At 43.2% G+C, this 17,762-nt stretch overlaps 1 protein-coding gene across 7 annotated transcripts in view; it reads left to right on the forward strand.

Annotated features, from left to right (window-relative positions):
- The first annotated feature begins 1,779 nt into the window (after nt 1-1,779).
- katnip (katanin interacting protein) overlaps nt 1,780-17,762 on the forward strand; it is a 135,122-nt gene continuing 119,139 nt past the window's right edge. For 3 of the 7 annotated variants that reach the window (XM_072559407.1, XM_072559408.1, XM_072559414.1), the window contains exon 1: nt 1,780-1,896. In XM_072559407.1, coding sequence (XP_072415508.1) covers nt 1,890-1,896 — 7 coding nt within the window. In that variant the 5' untranslated portion in view covers nt 1,780-1,889. The remainder of the gene's footprint in view (nt 1,897-17,762) is intronic. The other 4 variants (XM_072559411.1, XM_072559409.1, XM_072559412.1 and 1 more) reach the window with 2 other exon arrangements.

Consider the following 17,762-nt stretch of genomic DNA (forward strand, 5'->3'; position numbering starts at 1 on the left):
GAAATAGGGAGCTGCAGTCGGCAATTTAGCCAGCTCTAATATTCACTGAGATCATGCCAGGTGTATGTTGTTCTGCTATATATACGGTGGTTAATAGTATGAAGACCTTGGGCATCTTCTAAAATTTGGCAATTAAGAGATAAAACCTGCTGGTCTAGTCCTGCAATATTTTGGAGGTCCTGGGAGAGAGAATAGGTGGGAGATGGATATTCCTGAGAAAGGGCTGCGGCCCGAAACATCACTTTTCCTGCTCCTCGGATGCTGCCTGACCTGCTGTGCTATTCCAGCAACACACTCTCAAGGGAGATAGATATGGGGGATGGAGGTGGGATATGGAGGAGTGAATGGGATGGAGAGAGGAGGGAATGGTAGGAGGAAGGTGTGGGGAGTGGATGTGGTCAAGGAGGTGGAAGTGGATGTGTTCAGGGAGCATGGAGGTGGATGTGGTCAACAGTGAGTATGTGGGCATGGGGTGGGGGGGGTGAATATGGTTGGGGGAAATATGTGAATGGGGTGTGAATACGGATGGCTGATGCAAGGTGAATGTGGTTGAGGTGGATGTGATTGGGGTAGGGTGGATGTGGAAGGGGGGGGTCAGGGGGTTGAATATGGCCCACGGGTCAGTGAGGGATGGTCAGGGGCAAGTGTTAGTTGTGATATAAGATCAGGGCTGGCAAAAGTTCTGAGGTCAGGTGGAGGGGAGAGACCAAGAGTTACAGGCCTGAGGATGGTGTATGAGTGGGTTATCAGGGTGAGGGTTAGATGGGGAGGGGGGTATTGTGGTGAGGGTTGTGGGAATGGGATATTGGGGTGTGGGAGGTATTGAGATGAAGGTTGGGGGGTGGGTGGGTATCAGGGTAAAGGTTGTGGGGATAAGGGGGGTATCGGGGTGAGGGTTGGGGCATAGGTAGGTATCGGAGTGTGGAGAAGGGTGACATGGGGTGAAGGTGGTTGGGGGTGAGGGAGGTATCAGGGTGAGGGTTAGCAGGAGGTGAGGGAGATATGGGGATGAAGGTAGGTGAGGGTGAGGTAGGTAAAGGGGTGAGGGTAGGTGGAAGGTGAGGGATGTCAGTGTGAGGGTTGGTGGTGGTGACGGGGATACAGGAGTGACAGTTGTTAGTAGGTGAGGTGGGATGAGGGAAGGTTATTGGTGAGGGGGATGTAAGGGTGAAGAGTATATGGGGTTAGGGGTGTGTGGGGGTGTTTGAGGATGTGGGGTGAGGGGTGTATGGGGGTGAGGGGTATGTGGGGGTGTATGGGGATGTGGGGTGAGGGTTGGTGGGGGGTGAGGTGTGTATGGGGGTGAGGGGATGTATGGGGCTGTGTGGGGTGAGTTATTGGGAGGTGAGGGGGTGTGGAGATTGGTGGAAGGTGAGGGGGATATGGTGTGTGAGGAGGGTGTGGACGTTAGGGGTGTGGGGGGGTGTATGGGGATGTGGGGTGAGGGTTGGTGGGGGGTGAATGGTGGGTGAGGAGATATTGGGGTGAAGGGTGATGGTGGGAGAGTACAGTGAGTGAGGGGTGTGTGTGTGGGATGTTGAGGTGGGGGGGGTGAGGGGTTATGGGGTGTTTGGGGGTAAGGGAGATCCAGAGGTGAGGGGTAGATGTGGTGAGAGGGAGAAAGGAGATGGGGTGTGGGTGGATTGTTTGGGGGGGGTGTCGTGGGTATGGGGTTGGGGGAGTTGTGGGGTGGGTTATGATGGTGTCTACCCTCCATGAGTGCTCCTCTCCTGGGCGGCGGATGTGAGCAGCGGCGAGCGGAAGTGCAGCGTGAGCGGCTGTTGCCGGGGCAACCGACACCGAGCCCGGCCCAAGGCCCGGGGAGACAGAGAGAGAGAGAGAGAGCCCGGAGCCCGGCCTGCAGAGTGGGGCGGGGAGAGCCCGAGTCAATGGAGGGTGAGTAACCCCGGGGGGAGACACTGACGGCCCGGGGGAGGGAGGTACCGAGGCCCGGGGGGTGGGACCCGCACCAGGCTCCCTGTGCTGCCCCTGTTGCTATGCTGCCGGAGTAAACCCGCTCCCCTGACCGACCCCACAGCAATTACACTGTGGCATTTACAGCCGGAATCACAAACCTCCACTAACAAAAACACAAGCTGCTCCAAAACCTCAGCGGGTCCGGGCAGCCTCTCTGCAGAGAAGTCGAGAGTTTTAACGTTGTGACCCTTCCTCACAAACTCTCAACTAGTTTCAGGAAAAGAACTGTCTTTATGTCGCTGGCGTTTAATAAAAGAAAAATCTCGCTCACTTCTCATCCAGGCCGAGCCCTTCATCGTTCAGTGCTACCGCTGTCAGTAAATTCTATTTCAATCTGCCAGTCTTTCGGGCAAATTCATTTATTTGGGATCTTGTATTTGAACAGCTTGTCACCTGCTAAAGATATGGAGCAAAGACTTGCGTTTGTATATTACCACTTTTTGATGGTAAAGATGAAGAGCAGATTTCAGGGATTTAGGAAGGAAATTAAAAAGCAGGACCTCAGGGTTAGTAATCTCCGGATTATTCCAAGTGCTATGTGCTAGTGAGGTGGAGGTGTCAGTGTTGGACTGGGGTGGACAAAGTCAAAAATGACACGACACTAGGTTATAGTCCAGCACGTTTAGAAGCCCCTGCTTGCTTGCGGTTTCAAATAAACCTGGACTGTAACCCAGAGTCGTGTGAATTTTTTTGACTCGTTAACCTAAGTACAGGAGGATTGATTGAATCTGTGGTTGGAGAACTGGTGCTTGGAGGGAGGGCATCACATTTCCAAGGAACTGGGACTAGTTCTGGGAAGGTGAGATCTGTACATGCTAGTCAGATTATATCTTAATGAGACTGCGACTGAGATCCTCACTGACATTTGCCAAATGCTGATGGCTTGGAACTACATTAGCTTGACAGGGAGGTGGGAACCTGTGGGGTAACCTCAGCTGGATGGAGGTGAAGTTAGTAACAGAAAGTCAAAAAGCTGTCAGGGAGACAAGTGAAACAAAGTCAAGCATCTAGTACACATCAAAAGCAAAATGATGTCAAAAAGACATCAAAAAGGGCACTCTAGCTGAATGCAAGCAGCATTCACAACAAGGTAGTTGATCTAAAAGCACAAAGAAAGATACGTGGGCATGATCTAATTGCCATTATGGAAGAATGGCTGCACAGTGACCAGAACTGGGAACTGAATATTCAAGAGCACGGATCAGTAGTTGGAACTATGATGTTGTGGCCATTACAGAGTCTTGGATATCACAGGGGCAGAATTGGTTGTTGGATGTTCCAGGGTTTAGATGTTTTTAAAGGAATGGCAGGGGGGGGGTGCAGGTAAGAGGTGAGGGAGTGGTGTTAATCAGGGATAGTATCACAGAAAGGGAGGTCATCAAGAAAGGTTTGTTTTTCAGTCTGAGTGAAAGTCAGAAACGGGAAAGGAGCAGTCACTTTATTGGGAGTTTTCTACCAGTAGAGACATGGAGAAGCAGATTGGGAGGCAGATTTTGGAAAGTGCAGAAGTAACAGGGCTGTTTTAATGGGTGACCTTAACTTGCTTAATATTGTTTGGGACCTCCTTAGTTTAAGTAGTTTGGATGGAGCAGTTTTTGTCAGGTGTATCCAGGAAGGATTCCTGACTCAATATATAGATAGGCCAACTACAGAGGAAGCCATATTGGATTTGGTGTTTAGCAACAAACCAAGTCAGTTGTCAGGTGTCTCGGTGGGAGATCATTTCGGTGATAGTGATCACAACCCCCTGACCTTTACTATACTCATGGAGAGGGATAGGAGCACACGGTATGGGAAAGTATTTAATTGGGGGAGGGGGATTTAAATGCCATTAGGCAGGAACTGGGGAGCCTAAATTGGGAACAGATGTTCTCAGGAAAGTGCACGACAGAAATGTAGAGTTTGCTTAGGAAGTGCTTGCTGATAGTACTGGACATGTTTGCCCCACTGAGGCAAGGAAGCATTGGTAGGGTGAAGGAACCTTGGGTGACAAGGGATGTAGAACACTAATCAAGAGGAAGAAGGAAGTTTATGTAAGTTAAAGGGAGCAAGTGTCAAATAGGGTCCTAGAGGGATACAAGGCAGCCAGGAAGAAACTTGAAGAATGGAATGAGGAGAGCTAGAAGAGGACATGGAAAAGCTTTAGCGGGTAAGATTAAGGAATGCCCTAAGGTGTTCTACACTTTAGTGAGGAACAAGACAATGGCCAGAGTGAGGGTAGGGCCGATTAGGAATAGTGGAGGGAACTTGTACCTGGAGTCGGAGGAAGTAGGGGAAGTCCTTAATTGACACTTTGCATCACTATTCACTCCTGAGAGGGACCTTGTCATTTCTGAGGAAGCATGAAACAGGCGGATATGCGCAAACAGGTTGATGTTAAGAAGGAGGATGTTCTGAAAATTTCGATAAACATGAGGATAGGTAAGTCCCTGGGCCAGATACAATATACCCAATGTTACTACAGGAAGTGAGAGAAGAGACTGCTGCATCTTTGCTTCCTCACTATCCACTGGAGTAGTGACAGATGATTGAAGGGTGGCAAATGTTATTGCCTTGTTCAAGAAAAGGAATGGGGATAATCCTGGGAATTACAGACCAGTTGGTCTTGTGTTTGTGGTGGGCAAATTATTGCAGAGGATTCTGAGAGGCAAGATTTATGATTATTTGGAAAACCATAGTTGGAGTAGAGATAGTCAGCATGACTTTGTGAGGGACAGGTCATATCTCACAAGCCTTATTGAATTCTTTGACGATGTGACAAAACACATTGATGAAGGTAGAGCAATGAATGTGGGTGTACATGGATTTTAGCAAGATGTTTGATAAGGTTCCCCATGGTAGGCTCATTCAGAAAGTAGGAAGGAATGTTTGGCTGTCTGGACACGGAATTGGCTGGCCCATAGAAGACAGAGGGTGTTAGTAGATGGAAAGTATTCAGCCTGGAGCTCAGTACCCAGTGGTGTTCCGCAGGGATTTGTTCTGGGACCTCTATTCTTTGTGATTTTTATCAATGACTTGGATGAGGAAGTGGACAGGTGGATTAATAAGTTTGCCGATTACACAAAGGTTTGTGGAGTTGTGGATAGTGTGAAGGCTGTTACAGATTGCAATGGGACTTTGACAGGATGCAGAACTGGGCTGGTAAGTGGCAGATAGAGTTCAACCTCAAAGTGTGGAAAGTTAAATTTGAATGCAGAATACAGTGTTAAAGGGAGATCGGTTTAGCTCACTTGGCTGGACAGTTGGTTTGCAGAGCAGTGTGGTGCCAACAGCGTGGCTTCAATTCCAATCACTGGTTTAAGGTTATGTTGATGGACTCTCCTTCTCACCCTCTTCTCTTGCCTGAGGTCTGGTGGCCCGCAGGTTAAGTCGCCACCAGCCGCTTCTCTCTAATGAGAAAGCAGCCCCTATGTTCTGGTAAGACTATGGTGATACAACAACAACAGTGTTAATGGCAAGATTCTTGGCAGTGTGGAGGAACAGAGGAATTTTGGGGTCCATTGCCACCCAAGTTGACAGGGTTGTTAAGAAGGCATATGGTGTTTGGCTTTCATTTGCAGGAGATTGAGTTTAAGAGCCACAAGGTTATGCTGCAGCTCTATGGAGCCGCGGTTAGACCGCACGTGGAATATTGTGTTCACCTCTGGTTGTCTTATTATACGAAGGATGTGAACATATTAGAGAGGGTGCAGATGAGGTTTACCAGGATGCTGCCTGGAAAGGAGGGCATGTCTTATGAAGAAAGGTTGAGGGAGCTAAGGCTTTCCTCATTAGAGCGAAGAAGGGTGAGAAGCGACTTCATTGGGATGTACAAGATGATGAGAGGTATGGATAGAATAGATAGAGACTTTTTCCCAAGGCAGAAATGGCTATCATAAGGGGGCATAATTTTAAGGTGATTGGAGGAAGGTTTTGGGGGGCTGTGTCAGAGGTTGATTCTTTAGAGTGGTGGGTGCATGAAATGCACTGCCAGCAGTGGTAGTAGAGTCAGATACATTCGGGACATTTAAGCGACTCTTGGATAGGCACATGGATGACAGTAAAGTGAAGGGTATGTAGGTTAGTTTGATTTTAGAGTAGGATAAACCATGAAGGCACAACACGAAGGCCCTATACTGAGCTGTACTGTTCTATGTTCTAAGAATATTCAATGTTTAGGAAGGACAGGCAAGCAGCTAAACAAGGTGGACGTGCTCTGATAATAAGAGATGAGATCAGTACGTTAATAAGTTTGGCAGACAAATGTGTGGAGTATGTCCGTGTGGAGCTAAGAAATGGCAAAGAGCAGCAGACATTGTTTGGAGTTATTTCTTGGCCACCAAATTCTAGTGGCAATGCAGGGCATGGAATTATTCAGGAGATGAGAGAAGCATGTTTCATAGGCAACCGAGTTATCATGAGTGTCTCTAATCTGCATATAGACCAGGTAAACACTGAGCATAGAAGCTGTGGTGGATATCTTTCTGGAATTGGAGATCCTCTTCCATAGTTGTATGTTCAGCCAGCTAGAGGATGTGCTATTTTAGGTTGAGCACCGTATCATGAAAAAGGGATAATTGACAATCTTGTTGTTAAAGAACCTTTAGGGATGAGTGCTCACAATGTGATATCATTTTAAACTATATTTAAAAGTAAGGTGATTCAATCTGAAACAAAGATGTTAAATTTTAATTAGGGAAGTTGACGACATGAGGTGCAAATTGACTGAGGTGTGTTGGGAAAATATATTAAAAGATATAACTGTACATCGACAAGAGATATGCTTTAAAGAACTATTTAAAGAACAAAACATTCTTTCAAGGTGCAAAAACCAGGAAAAGGTCAGTCAGCTGTGGCTGACAAAAACATTTTAAGAAATGGAGAATAGACCATGAATGCAATCAAACAAAAATATAAAAACGGAGTCTATAAGCTTTTATTGGAACATGAAAAAGAAGCTTTTGACGAAAATGAATGTTGGTCTATTCCTGACAGTCTGGAGAATTTATAATAGTGAAAATAGAAATGGCAAAGAAGCTAAATGATCACTTTACATCTGTTTCACTGAGGAAGATACCAGAAATCTCCCAGAACTAGCAATCCGGGTTGCCAGAGAGAATAAGGGTTTGAATGAAATTCGTGTTAGTAAGAGATTTTACTGGATATAATAGTGAGGGTGAAAGTTCCTTAATTCCTAGGATTAGATCTTCATTCCAGAAAAGGAGGTGGCTCTTAAGATAGTTGGTGGTTTGGTGATTATCTTCCAGAATTCTATAGATGCTGGAATGATTGCTGCAGATTAGAAGGCAGCACACTATGAAGTTAGTGAAAGAGAAAACAGAGATGTACAGGATGTAACAGACATGTTAGCTATACATAAGTAATGGGGACAATGTTAGAATCTATCATAAAGGATGGGAGAAATAAATACCTGTTGATAATGATCTGATTGAGCATAGTCAGCATGTATTTGTGAAATGGAAATTGTGTTTGATGAACTTGTTGGAATTTTTTATATGTTGCTTATATTGATAAAGGAGAGTCGATGGTTGTCGTATACTTTGATTTTATGAAGGCATTTGATAAAATTCCCCCACAGGAGGCTGGTTAGAGAAATTGAAACAAGTATAATAGGAGGTACTGATTGTTTTCTCTAGGATGAATAAATGGGTCATTTTCGCACTGCCAGGTTTTGACTAGTGGGGTACAACAAACATCAGTACTTGGATTGTAGATGTTCACAGTTCATAGATATGATTTGAAGGTGGGGACCAAACATCATAATTCCAAATTTATGGATGGTACAAAGCTATGAGGTTGTGTTGTAAGGAAGACGTAAAGTGATTTCAAGAGGATTTGTGAATGGGGCAAGGACTTGGGAGATGGAATAGAATGTGAAGAAATGTGAACAGAAACCGATATGCAGAATAATACTTAAGTGATCAGAGGTTAGAAAATTTAAATGTATGGGGGAACCTAGGTCCGTGTCAATAAAGTAAAATTGCCATAGCCCTGCTCTCAGAGAGAGAGAGAGATGACTGGGGTGGTGTAACCTGAGGGTCAGCACACCTCAGGTGAGGGAGAGATTGTGATGAAGAGTCATAGAGTGGTAGAGAGTGGCATAGAGTCATAGAGTGGTACAGAAACAGACCCTTCAGTCCAACTCGTCCACCCTGATCAGATATGTTAAAAAATCTAGTCCCATTTACCAGCATTTGGCCCATATATCCCTCTAAATCCTTCCTATTCATATACCCATGCAGATGCCTTTTAAATGCTATAATTGTACCAGCCCCCACTACTTCCTGTAGGAGGTCATTGCATACATTGCCCTTTGCAGGAACTTGTTGGAATTTTTTTATATGTTGCTTATATTGATAAAGGAGAGTCGATGGTTGTAGTATACTTGGATTTTAAGAAGGCTTGAGGTCCCTGAGGTCCCTTTTAAATCTTTCTGTTCTCACCTTAAACCTATGCCCTCTTGTTTTGGACACTCTCACCCCAGGGTAGAAAATCTTGTCTATTGTGACGTTGTTGCCCCCTTAATGAGGTTATGTTGTCCTTGTTTTTTTTCCCAAGAGGAATTGTAAAATCAGTGGTGCTGAAGTGGCTAACAGGCACTGCCTTAAGTCAACAATCAGAGGAGACCTTTAGGTTTTTTTTAAGTCAGTCGTACAATGAAAGAGGAGTGGCCAGTTCTCCCAGTTCAGGTTTATTCTAGTTGTTTGATTTAGTTTTACCAGTCACGCAAAAACTGCTGGGGACCTAGAGAAGCAGCTAAAGTGAAAGGAAGTTCCATGCTTCAACAGGGGTCTTGGTGGACTTTCTGTCTGAAATCTCTCCTGCCTGTGAGAACCTGTGTTTGAATTTACCTATTGCCAAGTGGTTTGTTTATGGGACTGGAACAGCTTTGTTAAATTGTGATAGAGTTGGTTGGGTTATCAAATAAGTTATTTTAAATTTTGTTTTCTTTTGCTTGTGTTTCATCCATATAAATTCTGTTTTGTTTAAAGCTGAGAGATTTAACCAACTGCATCACTCCTGGAATATCCACTTTATATCTGCCTAAAACAAAAATAGGGCTTGGGCTGCCTTCTTAAAATGTTTACAGTGTGTCTGGTCTGGTCCAAAACACTATTTACCCTATCCATGCCCCCTCATGATTTTATAGACCTCTATGGGGTGATGCCCTCAGCCTCTGATTCTCCATGGAAAATAGGCCCAGTCTATTCAGCCCCTCCCTATAGTTCAAATCCTTCAACCCTGACAACATCCTTGTAAATCTTTTCTGAACACAACATACTTCCAAAGCAAAGAGATCAGAATTCCACGCTGTATTCCACCAGTGGCCATACCAATATCCTGTACAGCCTCAACACGATCTCCCAACTCCCAAACTCAATTCACTGACCAATAAAGGTAAGCATACCAAACACCTTCTTCACTATCCTATCTCCCTGAGGCTCCACATTCAAAGAAGGCATTCCAAGGTCTCTTTGTTCAGTAACACTTCCCAGGACATTACCATTAAGTGTAGAAGTCCTGTCCTGATCTGCCTTTCCAAAATGCGGCGCCTCACAATTACCTGAAATAAACTCCATCTGCCACTCCTCCGCCCATTGGCCCATCTGATCAAGGTCCCATTGTACTCTGGGGTAACCTTCTTCTATGTCTCCTATATCTCCAATTTTGGTGTAACCATACCTCTTTTGTCCACATCCAAATCATTTATATAAATGATGAAAAGCAGTGGGCCCAGCACTGATCCTTGTGGCACACCACTAGTTACAGGACTCCAGTTCGCAAAGCACACCTTCACCACCACCCTCTGTCTTCTATCTTTGAGCCAGTTCTGTATCAAGTTAGGTTCTCCCTGTATTCCGTGTGATCTAACCTTGCTAACCAGTCTACCACGCGGAACCTTGTCAAACGTATTACTGAAGTCCATATCAATCAATCCATCGCTGTGCCCTCATAAATTTTCTTCATTATTTCTTCAAAAAACATAATTAATTTAGTGAGACCTGATTTCCCCCACACACAAGCTATGTTGATGATCCATTATGAGTCCTTGCGTTTCCAAATATATGTAAATCCTGTCCCTCAGGATTCTTTCTAATAACTTGCCACCAACAATGTCAGGCTGACCAGACGATAGTTCCCTCACTTTTCCTTACCACATTTTTGAAATACTGGCACCAAGTTCACAAACCCCAGCCTTCTCGCACCTCGCCAGTGGCTATTTATAATACAAGTATCTCAGCAAGGAGCCCAGCAATCACTTCCCGAGCTTCCCACAGAGTTCGAGGGTACACCTCAAAAGTCCTGGCAATTTATCCACCTTAATGTGTTTTAAGATGTCCAGCACCATCACCTCTACAATATGGACATTTTTCAAGATGTTGCTATTTATTTCCCCATGTTCTCTGCCTTCCTTATTCCCACAGTAAACACTGATGCAAAATACTCATGTAGTATCTTCCCCATCTCCTGTGGTCCCACACATAGGTGGCCTTGCTGATCTTTGAGGGGTCAGATTCTCTCCCTAGTTATCCTTTCGTCCTTAACATATTCGGAGAATCCTTTTGGATTTTCTCCTTAACCCTAATTGCCAAAGCTATCTCATGTCCCATTTTTGCCCTCCTGATCTCCTCCTTAAGTGTATATTCCTACTGCCTTTATACTCTAAGGGTTCACTTGGTCTCGATTGTTTGTACCAGACATATGCTTCCTTTTTATTCTTAACCAAAACTTCAATTTCTCTAGTCCTCCAGCACTCCCTACACCTACGAGCCTTGCCCTTCACCCTAGCAGGAATATACTGTTTCTAGACTTTTGTTATCTCATTTTTGAGGGCTTCTCATTTTCTAGCCATCCCTTTACCTGCGAACATCCGCCCCCAATCAACTTTTGAAAGTTCATTCCTAATACTGTCAAAATTGGCCTTCCTCCAATTTGGAACTTTAACTTTTAGATCTGGTCTAGCCTTTTCCATCACTATTTTAAAATGAATACAATTATGGTCAGTGGCCTGAAAGTGCTCCCCCACTGACACTCAGTCACCTTCCTTGCCTTATTTCCCAAGAGTAGGTCAGGTTCTGCACCTTGTCTAGTAGCTATATCCTGAATCAGAAAATTTTCCTGTATGCACTTAGCAAATTCCTCTCCATCCAAGCCCTTAACACTATGGCAGTCCCAGTCTATGTTTGGAAAGTTGAAATCCCCTGCCACAACTACCCTATTATTCTCACAAATAACTGAGATCACCTTACAAATTTGTTTCTCAATTTCCACTGACTATTGGGGGGATCTATAGTACAATCCCAAAAAGATGGTCATCTCTTTCCTACTTCTCAGTTCCCCCAAATAACCCCTCCATTATATTCTTGTCATAAGTTACTGAAGGCTAACATGCAAGTGCAACAAGCTACTAAGAAGGCTAATGGAATGTTGGCCTTTATTGTAAGAGGATTTGAGTGAAGTAGTAGTGAAGCCTTGTTTCAATTGTATAGGAGCTTGGTTAGATTGCAACTGAAGTACTATGCACAGTTTTGGTCTCCTTATCTCAGGAAAGATAATTGTTTTCTATAGATAGTGTGCAACAAGGTTCACCAGATTTGTTCTTGGAATGGCATATTGTTGTACGAAAGACTGGGCAAACTGGGCCTGTATTCACAAGTTTCTAGGAGTGAGAGGTGATCTCATTTCAGTGTACAAAATACTTGAAGAGATAGACAGGGTAAATACAGATAAGATGATTCCTTTGATTGGGGTATCTAAAAATAAGGGAAATGCCACTTAGGTCCAAAATGAGGAGAATTTTTCTTTAGAACATAGAACATTACAGCTCAGTACAAGCCCATCTAACCTACACAATTCCATTTTCATCTATCTGCCTATCCAATGACCATTTAAATGCCTGTAAAGTTGGCAAGTCTACAACTATTGCAGGCAGGCCATTCCATGCACCTACTCCTCTCTGAGTAAAGAAACTACCTCTGACATCTGTCCTATATCTATCACCCCTCAATTTAAAGCTATGCCCCCTCGTGTTAGCCATCACCATCCAAGGAAAAAGGATGGTGATGGCTGTCCACCTGATCTAACCCTCTGTTTATCTTATATGTCTCAATTAAGTCACCTTTGAACCTCCTTCTCTCTAACAAAAATAGCCTCAAGTCCCTCAGCCTTTCCTCGTAAAACCTTCCTTCTATACCAGGCAACATCCGAGTAAATCTCCTCTTAACACTTTCCAAAGTCTCCACATCCTTCCTATAATGTGGTGACCAGAACTGTATGCAATACTCCAAGTGCAGCTGCACCAGAGTCTTGTACAGCTGCAGCATGACGTCATGGCTCCAAAACTTGACCCCTCTACTAATAAAAAATAACACACCATATGCCGCCTTAACAGCCCTATCAACCTGGGTGGCACCTTTGATGGATCTATGTACGTGGACACAGAGATCTCTCTGCTCATCTACACTACCAAAAATCTTACCATTAGCCCAGTACTCCGCATTCCTGTTAATCCTTCCAAAGTGAATCACCTTACACTTTTCCATTAAGTTCCATTTGCCACCTCTCATGCCCAGCTCTGCAGCTTATCTATGTCCCTCTGTAACCTGCAACATCCTTCAGCACTATTCACAACTCCACCGACCTTGGTGTCATCTGCAAATTTACTAACCATCCTTCTATGCCTTCATCTAGGTCATTTATAAAAATGACAAACAACAAAGGCCCCAAAATAGGTCCTTGCGGTACGCACTAGTAACTGAACTCCAGGATGAACATTTCCCATCATCAACCAGCCTCTGTCTTCTTTCAGCCAACCAAATTCTGAACCAAACTGCTAAATCACCTTCAATCCCATGCCTCTGTATTTAGTGCACTAGCCTACCATGGGGAACCTTATCAAATGCCTTACTGAAATCCGTATGCACCATATCGACGGCTTTACCCTCATCCACCTGTTTGGTCACCATCTCAGAGAACTCAATAAGGTTGGTGAGGTATGACCTACCCTTCACAAAAACGTGGTGACTATCCCTAATCTCGAGATGATGATAAATCCTATCTCTTATAACCTTTTCCAACACTTTACCTACTACCGAAGTAAGGCTTACTGGTCTATAATTACCAGGGTTGTCTCTACTCCCCTTCTTGTACAAGTGAACAATATTTGCTAATTTCCAGTCTTCTGGCACTATTCCTATAGACAATGACGACACAAAGATCAAATCCCCAAAGGCTGTGCAATCTCCTCCCTGGCTTCCCAGAGAATCCTAGGATAAATCCCATCTGGCCCAGGGGACTTACCTGTTTTCACACTTTCCAGAATTGATAACACCTCCTCCTTGTGAACCTCAGTGCCATCTAGTTTAGTAGCCTGTATCTCAGTATTCTGCTCAACAGCATTGTCTGTTTCCAGTGGGAGTATTCATTCAGTGCTTCCCCTATCTCCTCTGACTCCACGCACAACTTCCCACTTTATTGTGGGAATCGTTTATCGTTTAATTAGCATTTTCCTTGTTCCTACCTGTGAATGACTTCTCATATTCCCTCCTGGCTCTTCTTAGCTCTCTCTTTCAGTCTTTCCTGGCCAACTTGTAACTCACCACTTCCCTAATTGAGCCTTCACGTTTCATCCTAACATAAGCCTTCTTTTTCCTCTTGACAAGAGATTCAACTTCTTTAGTAAACCTCAGCTCCTTCTCTTGACCACTTCCTCCCTGTCTGACAGGTACATACTTATCAAGGACACACAGTAGCTGTTCCTTGAATTAGCTCCACATTTCAATTGTGGCCATCCCCTGCAGTTTCCTTCCCCATCCCATGCATCCTAAATCTTGCCTAATCACATCATAATTGCCTTTCCCCCAGTAATAACCCTTGCCCTGTGTTATATACCTATCCCTTTCCATCACTCAAGTAAACATAACCAAATTGTGGTTTCTATCACCAAAGTGTTCATTTACCTCCAAATCGTAATACCTGGCCAGGTTCGTTACCCAGTATCACATCTAATATGGCCTCGTCCCTTGTTGGCCTGTCTACATACTGTGTCAGGAAACACCCCCACCCGCACACATTGGACAAAAACTGACACATGTCAAGTACTCTATAACTTTCCAAATAGTGATTGGAAATACTAAAGGCCCTGATAACAGCTACCCTGTTACTATCGCTCCTATCCAGAATCATCTTTGCTATCCTTTCCTCTACATCTACTACCCTGTTACACTTGCTCGGTGTGCTCAGTAACCTATCTGGAAGCGGCCTAACAATGCTCTGTTTGAAAAGGGGTAGTATGCTCATCTAATGTCCAGCAGTAATGTGCACAAATGTCAATGAACTGGTCAGCTGGCTAGAGCAGTGACAAATAAAGTTCAACCTGGAAATATGTGACAATGCACTTTAAAGGACTAACAAAGCAAGGGATTACCCTATGAATAATAGAAACCTGGAAAGTATTGAAGATCAAAGCAGTCTTAGTGTGCATATCCACACATCACTGCAGTAACAGGACAGATGATAAGATGGTTAAGAAGGCATGTGGGATACTTATCTTTATGAGCCAAAGCATAGAACACAATTGCAAGGAGGTTATGCTGGAACTGTATGAAACACTGATTAGCACAATTGAAGTACTATGTGCAGTTCTGGTCACTACATTATAGGAAGGATCTGATTTCAGAGGAGATTTATCAGAATGCTGTCTGAACTAGGAAGAAAGATTGGACTATCTGGGTAGTTTTCCATGGAGCGGCAAAGGTTGAGAGGGGACTGACAGAAGTATATAAGCTATGAGAGGCAAAAATAGGATGGATAGGAAGGCACTTCTTCCATTAGTAAAGGGGTCAATAACCAGGGGCACAGTAAGAAGTAGAAGACTAAGGGGAGAGCTGAGAATGTTTTCACTCAGAGGGTGTTGGGAATCTTGAACTCCTGTCTGAAAGGGTGGTTGAGCCAGAAACTCTTGTAACATTTAAACAATAGTTCAATATTCACTTGTGTTGCCACAGCCTCCAAGGCTATGGACCAAAAGCTGGAAAATGGAATTAAAGTAGTCAGATCTTTGACTGATTCGGACACGATGGGTAGAAACACACTGTCCTGTGCTGGAAATGTCTAGGACTCTATTCCCCTGATTGTTGTTTAAAATTTGACTTAGGATCCTAAATATTGCACTTAAGTACTGCTTTGATACAAAGACCAGTCACTGTTGTCTCATCCCTAGAATTTAGCTCTTTCTAGATTTGAATCAATGTGGTTGTGAGGTCAGAAGCTGAATGTTTCTCATGGAACCCAAACAGAGCATCAGTGAACTGGTTATTGTTGTGTAAGTTCTGCTTGATAGGTGTCAACAAAACCTTCCAATATTTTGATGAGAAGGGTAGACTGAAGATGTGGTGACTGGCTGAGTTTGATTGGACACTCTGGAGGCAGGAAACATGTTTCCACTGATGCGTGAGTGCCGAACTAGAGGACACAACTTTAAAATACGGGGTAGACCATTTAGGACAGAAATGAGGAGAAACTTCTTCACCCAGAGAGTGGTGGCTGTATGGACTGCTCTGCCCCACAGAGTCTCTGGATTCATTTAAGAAAGAGTTGGATAGACCTCTCAAGGATAGTGGAATCAAGAGTAATAGAGATAAGATAGGAACAGGATACTGATTAAGGATGATCAGCCATGATCATATTGAAGGGCAGAATGGCCTACTCCTGCACCTATTGTCTATTGTCCTGCTTTTTTGAAGACATGGCATACCTGGGAAAATTCCATCCTTGTTGGTTGATGCCAGTATTATACTGCATTGGAAAAGCTTGATGAGGGGGCAGCTAGTTCTAGAGGATGTGTCTTCACTACTACATCAGGATTTATCAGGGTTCATAGCTTCTATGGCAATCAATACTCATGATAGTTATTTTATATCACAATGAGGAAATATAATTGACCGAGGATTTGCTTCTGTGATGGTGGGGATGTCAGGAGGTGGCCAGTCTGGTTCATCCACTCTATTCCGTGCTGAAAATAGTTGTGATTTCTTCAGGCTTTTCTTTTGCACCCATATTTATTTTTTGAATACAGTTCTGCATTTAAATATTCAGTAAACTAATCTGAAATCTTTTATTTTAATGTTTTGCAATTTCAATGCCATTCATGGTAGGTGTTCCTGTTTTTCCAGTCTTTAATGTACTATAAATGTAATGCAAGCAATTGTAATCTATTATTTTATCTGCATACATATTGCCTGAATTTTTTTCCAGCTTCAATTTAACAACTAATTTTCATGTGGTTTTATTTACCAATATACCAGTTCCATTGATTCCTTCTGGATCCAGGTTATTGATGTAAATTAGAAACACTTCTCGATATCTAATATTGGGGCATTAAACACTGCACAGGTTTTGTCTGCTGTTTTTAATGACTGAAAATACTTAATGTTTTCTACCCTTTACCTCTTTCTTATCCATTCCCAAAATTTATGCGAAATTCTTGCTGCCTTCAGCATAACTAATAGTTTTTGGTCTAGAATTCTATTAGAATTTTGTTTTTCAATGCTAGAGGTCCCCAGGTTTGACTGGGTTCCATTCCCAGGCAAAAGTGAGGACTCCAGATGCTGGAGATCAGAGTGACCCTCTCTCACTAGTATTCTTACATACAGATAAGGAAGGATACAACTTCGACTGGGACAACACATCCATCCTAGGACAAGCCAAACAGAGACACGCACGATAATTCCTCGAAGCATGGGATTTCCAACTGGAACTCTATCAACAAACACATTGAGTTAGACCTCATCTACCACCCCCTGAGAAAAAGGTCAGGAGATGACATCACCATAGGAAATGACATCACCAACCCAAAGAAACCCAAACATATAAATAGAAAGCAGAAATCATCAGTGCTTCGCCCAGAGGCCCACTGAAATGTTACCTAGTAGGGTGACGAAACATCTGGAAATAAACCTTCCAGCTCAGCAAGCAGACCTACATCCAAAATATTCTTACGTTCAACAATGACTTCATTTCAAAAGTATCTACATTGACTTTGAAGTGGCCTGATGTATCCTTAGGTTTTGAAAAGTGCTATATAAATGTAGGGCTTTGTTTTCTTTTTAATTGTTTAGAAGCTGTGCAAAGCATGTGTCAATCTCCATTTACAATACTGCTGGACTGGGATTCTGGAATAGCAGATCATTTCTTGAACTAGAATCTGCTCAAAATGCATTATAACATTACACATGTTGGAGACATATTCTTGACAGGAGACATAGTCTCAAAATCCTAGCTGTGACACCATAAATGTACTTTTATTTTGTTTTCTAGGTGCCCTTGCCACCTAATTATCTTTGTTTTAAGATATTTTTGTATTTGTCCCAAGGAATCCTTTCACCTAGAAGCATTTGCAAATTACATTTTTTCTCTCAATTTCACTCTTTGTTAATCTATTTAAGATTCATGCTGGTCTAATCTGATCTTGCTGATTTGAAGCATATATTTTGTCTGCATTTTCAACATTATCCATTAATGTTATTTCACTACAGCTGAAGTGATATTGAATACCCTTCTCCAATCCATTTACTTCACTTCTGATTTCATTGATTTCACACTGAAATGCTCCTCATTTCAGTAAATTTAGACTTGTATTTGGCTTTTCTCCTTTTTAAATCTAAACCTCTTGTAACTCTCTATTTCATGCTGGTTTTTAAGATCATTCATAAATAACAAGGTTAAAAGAGAGTCGCTTCTCCTGGTATCTTGACTCGTTAAGTCATGAAGCAGTCACACATTGC

This window comes from Chiloscyllium punctatum, chromosome 40 (assembly GCF_047496795.1).
Source record: "Chiloscyllium punctatum isolate Juve2018m chromosome 40, sChiPun1.3, whole genome shotgun sequence".
Taxonomy (NCBI): Eukaryota; Metazoa; Chordata; class Chondrichthyes; order Orectolobiformes; family Hemiscylliidae; genus Chiloscyllium; species Chiloscyllium punctatum.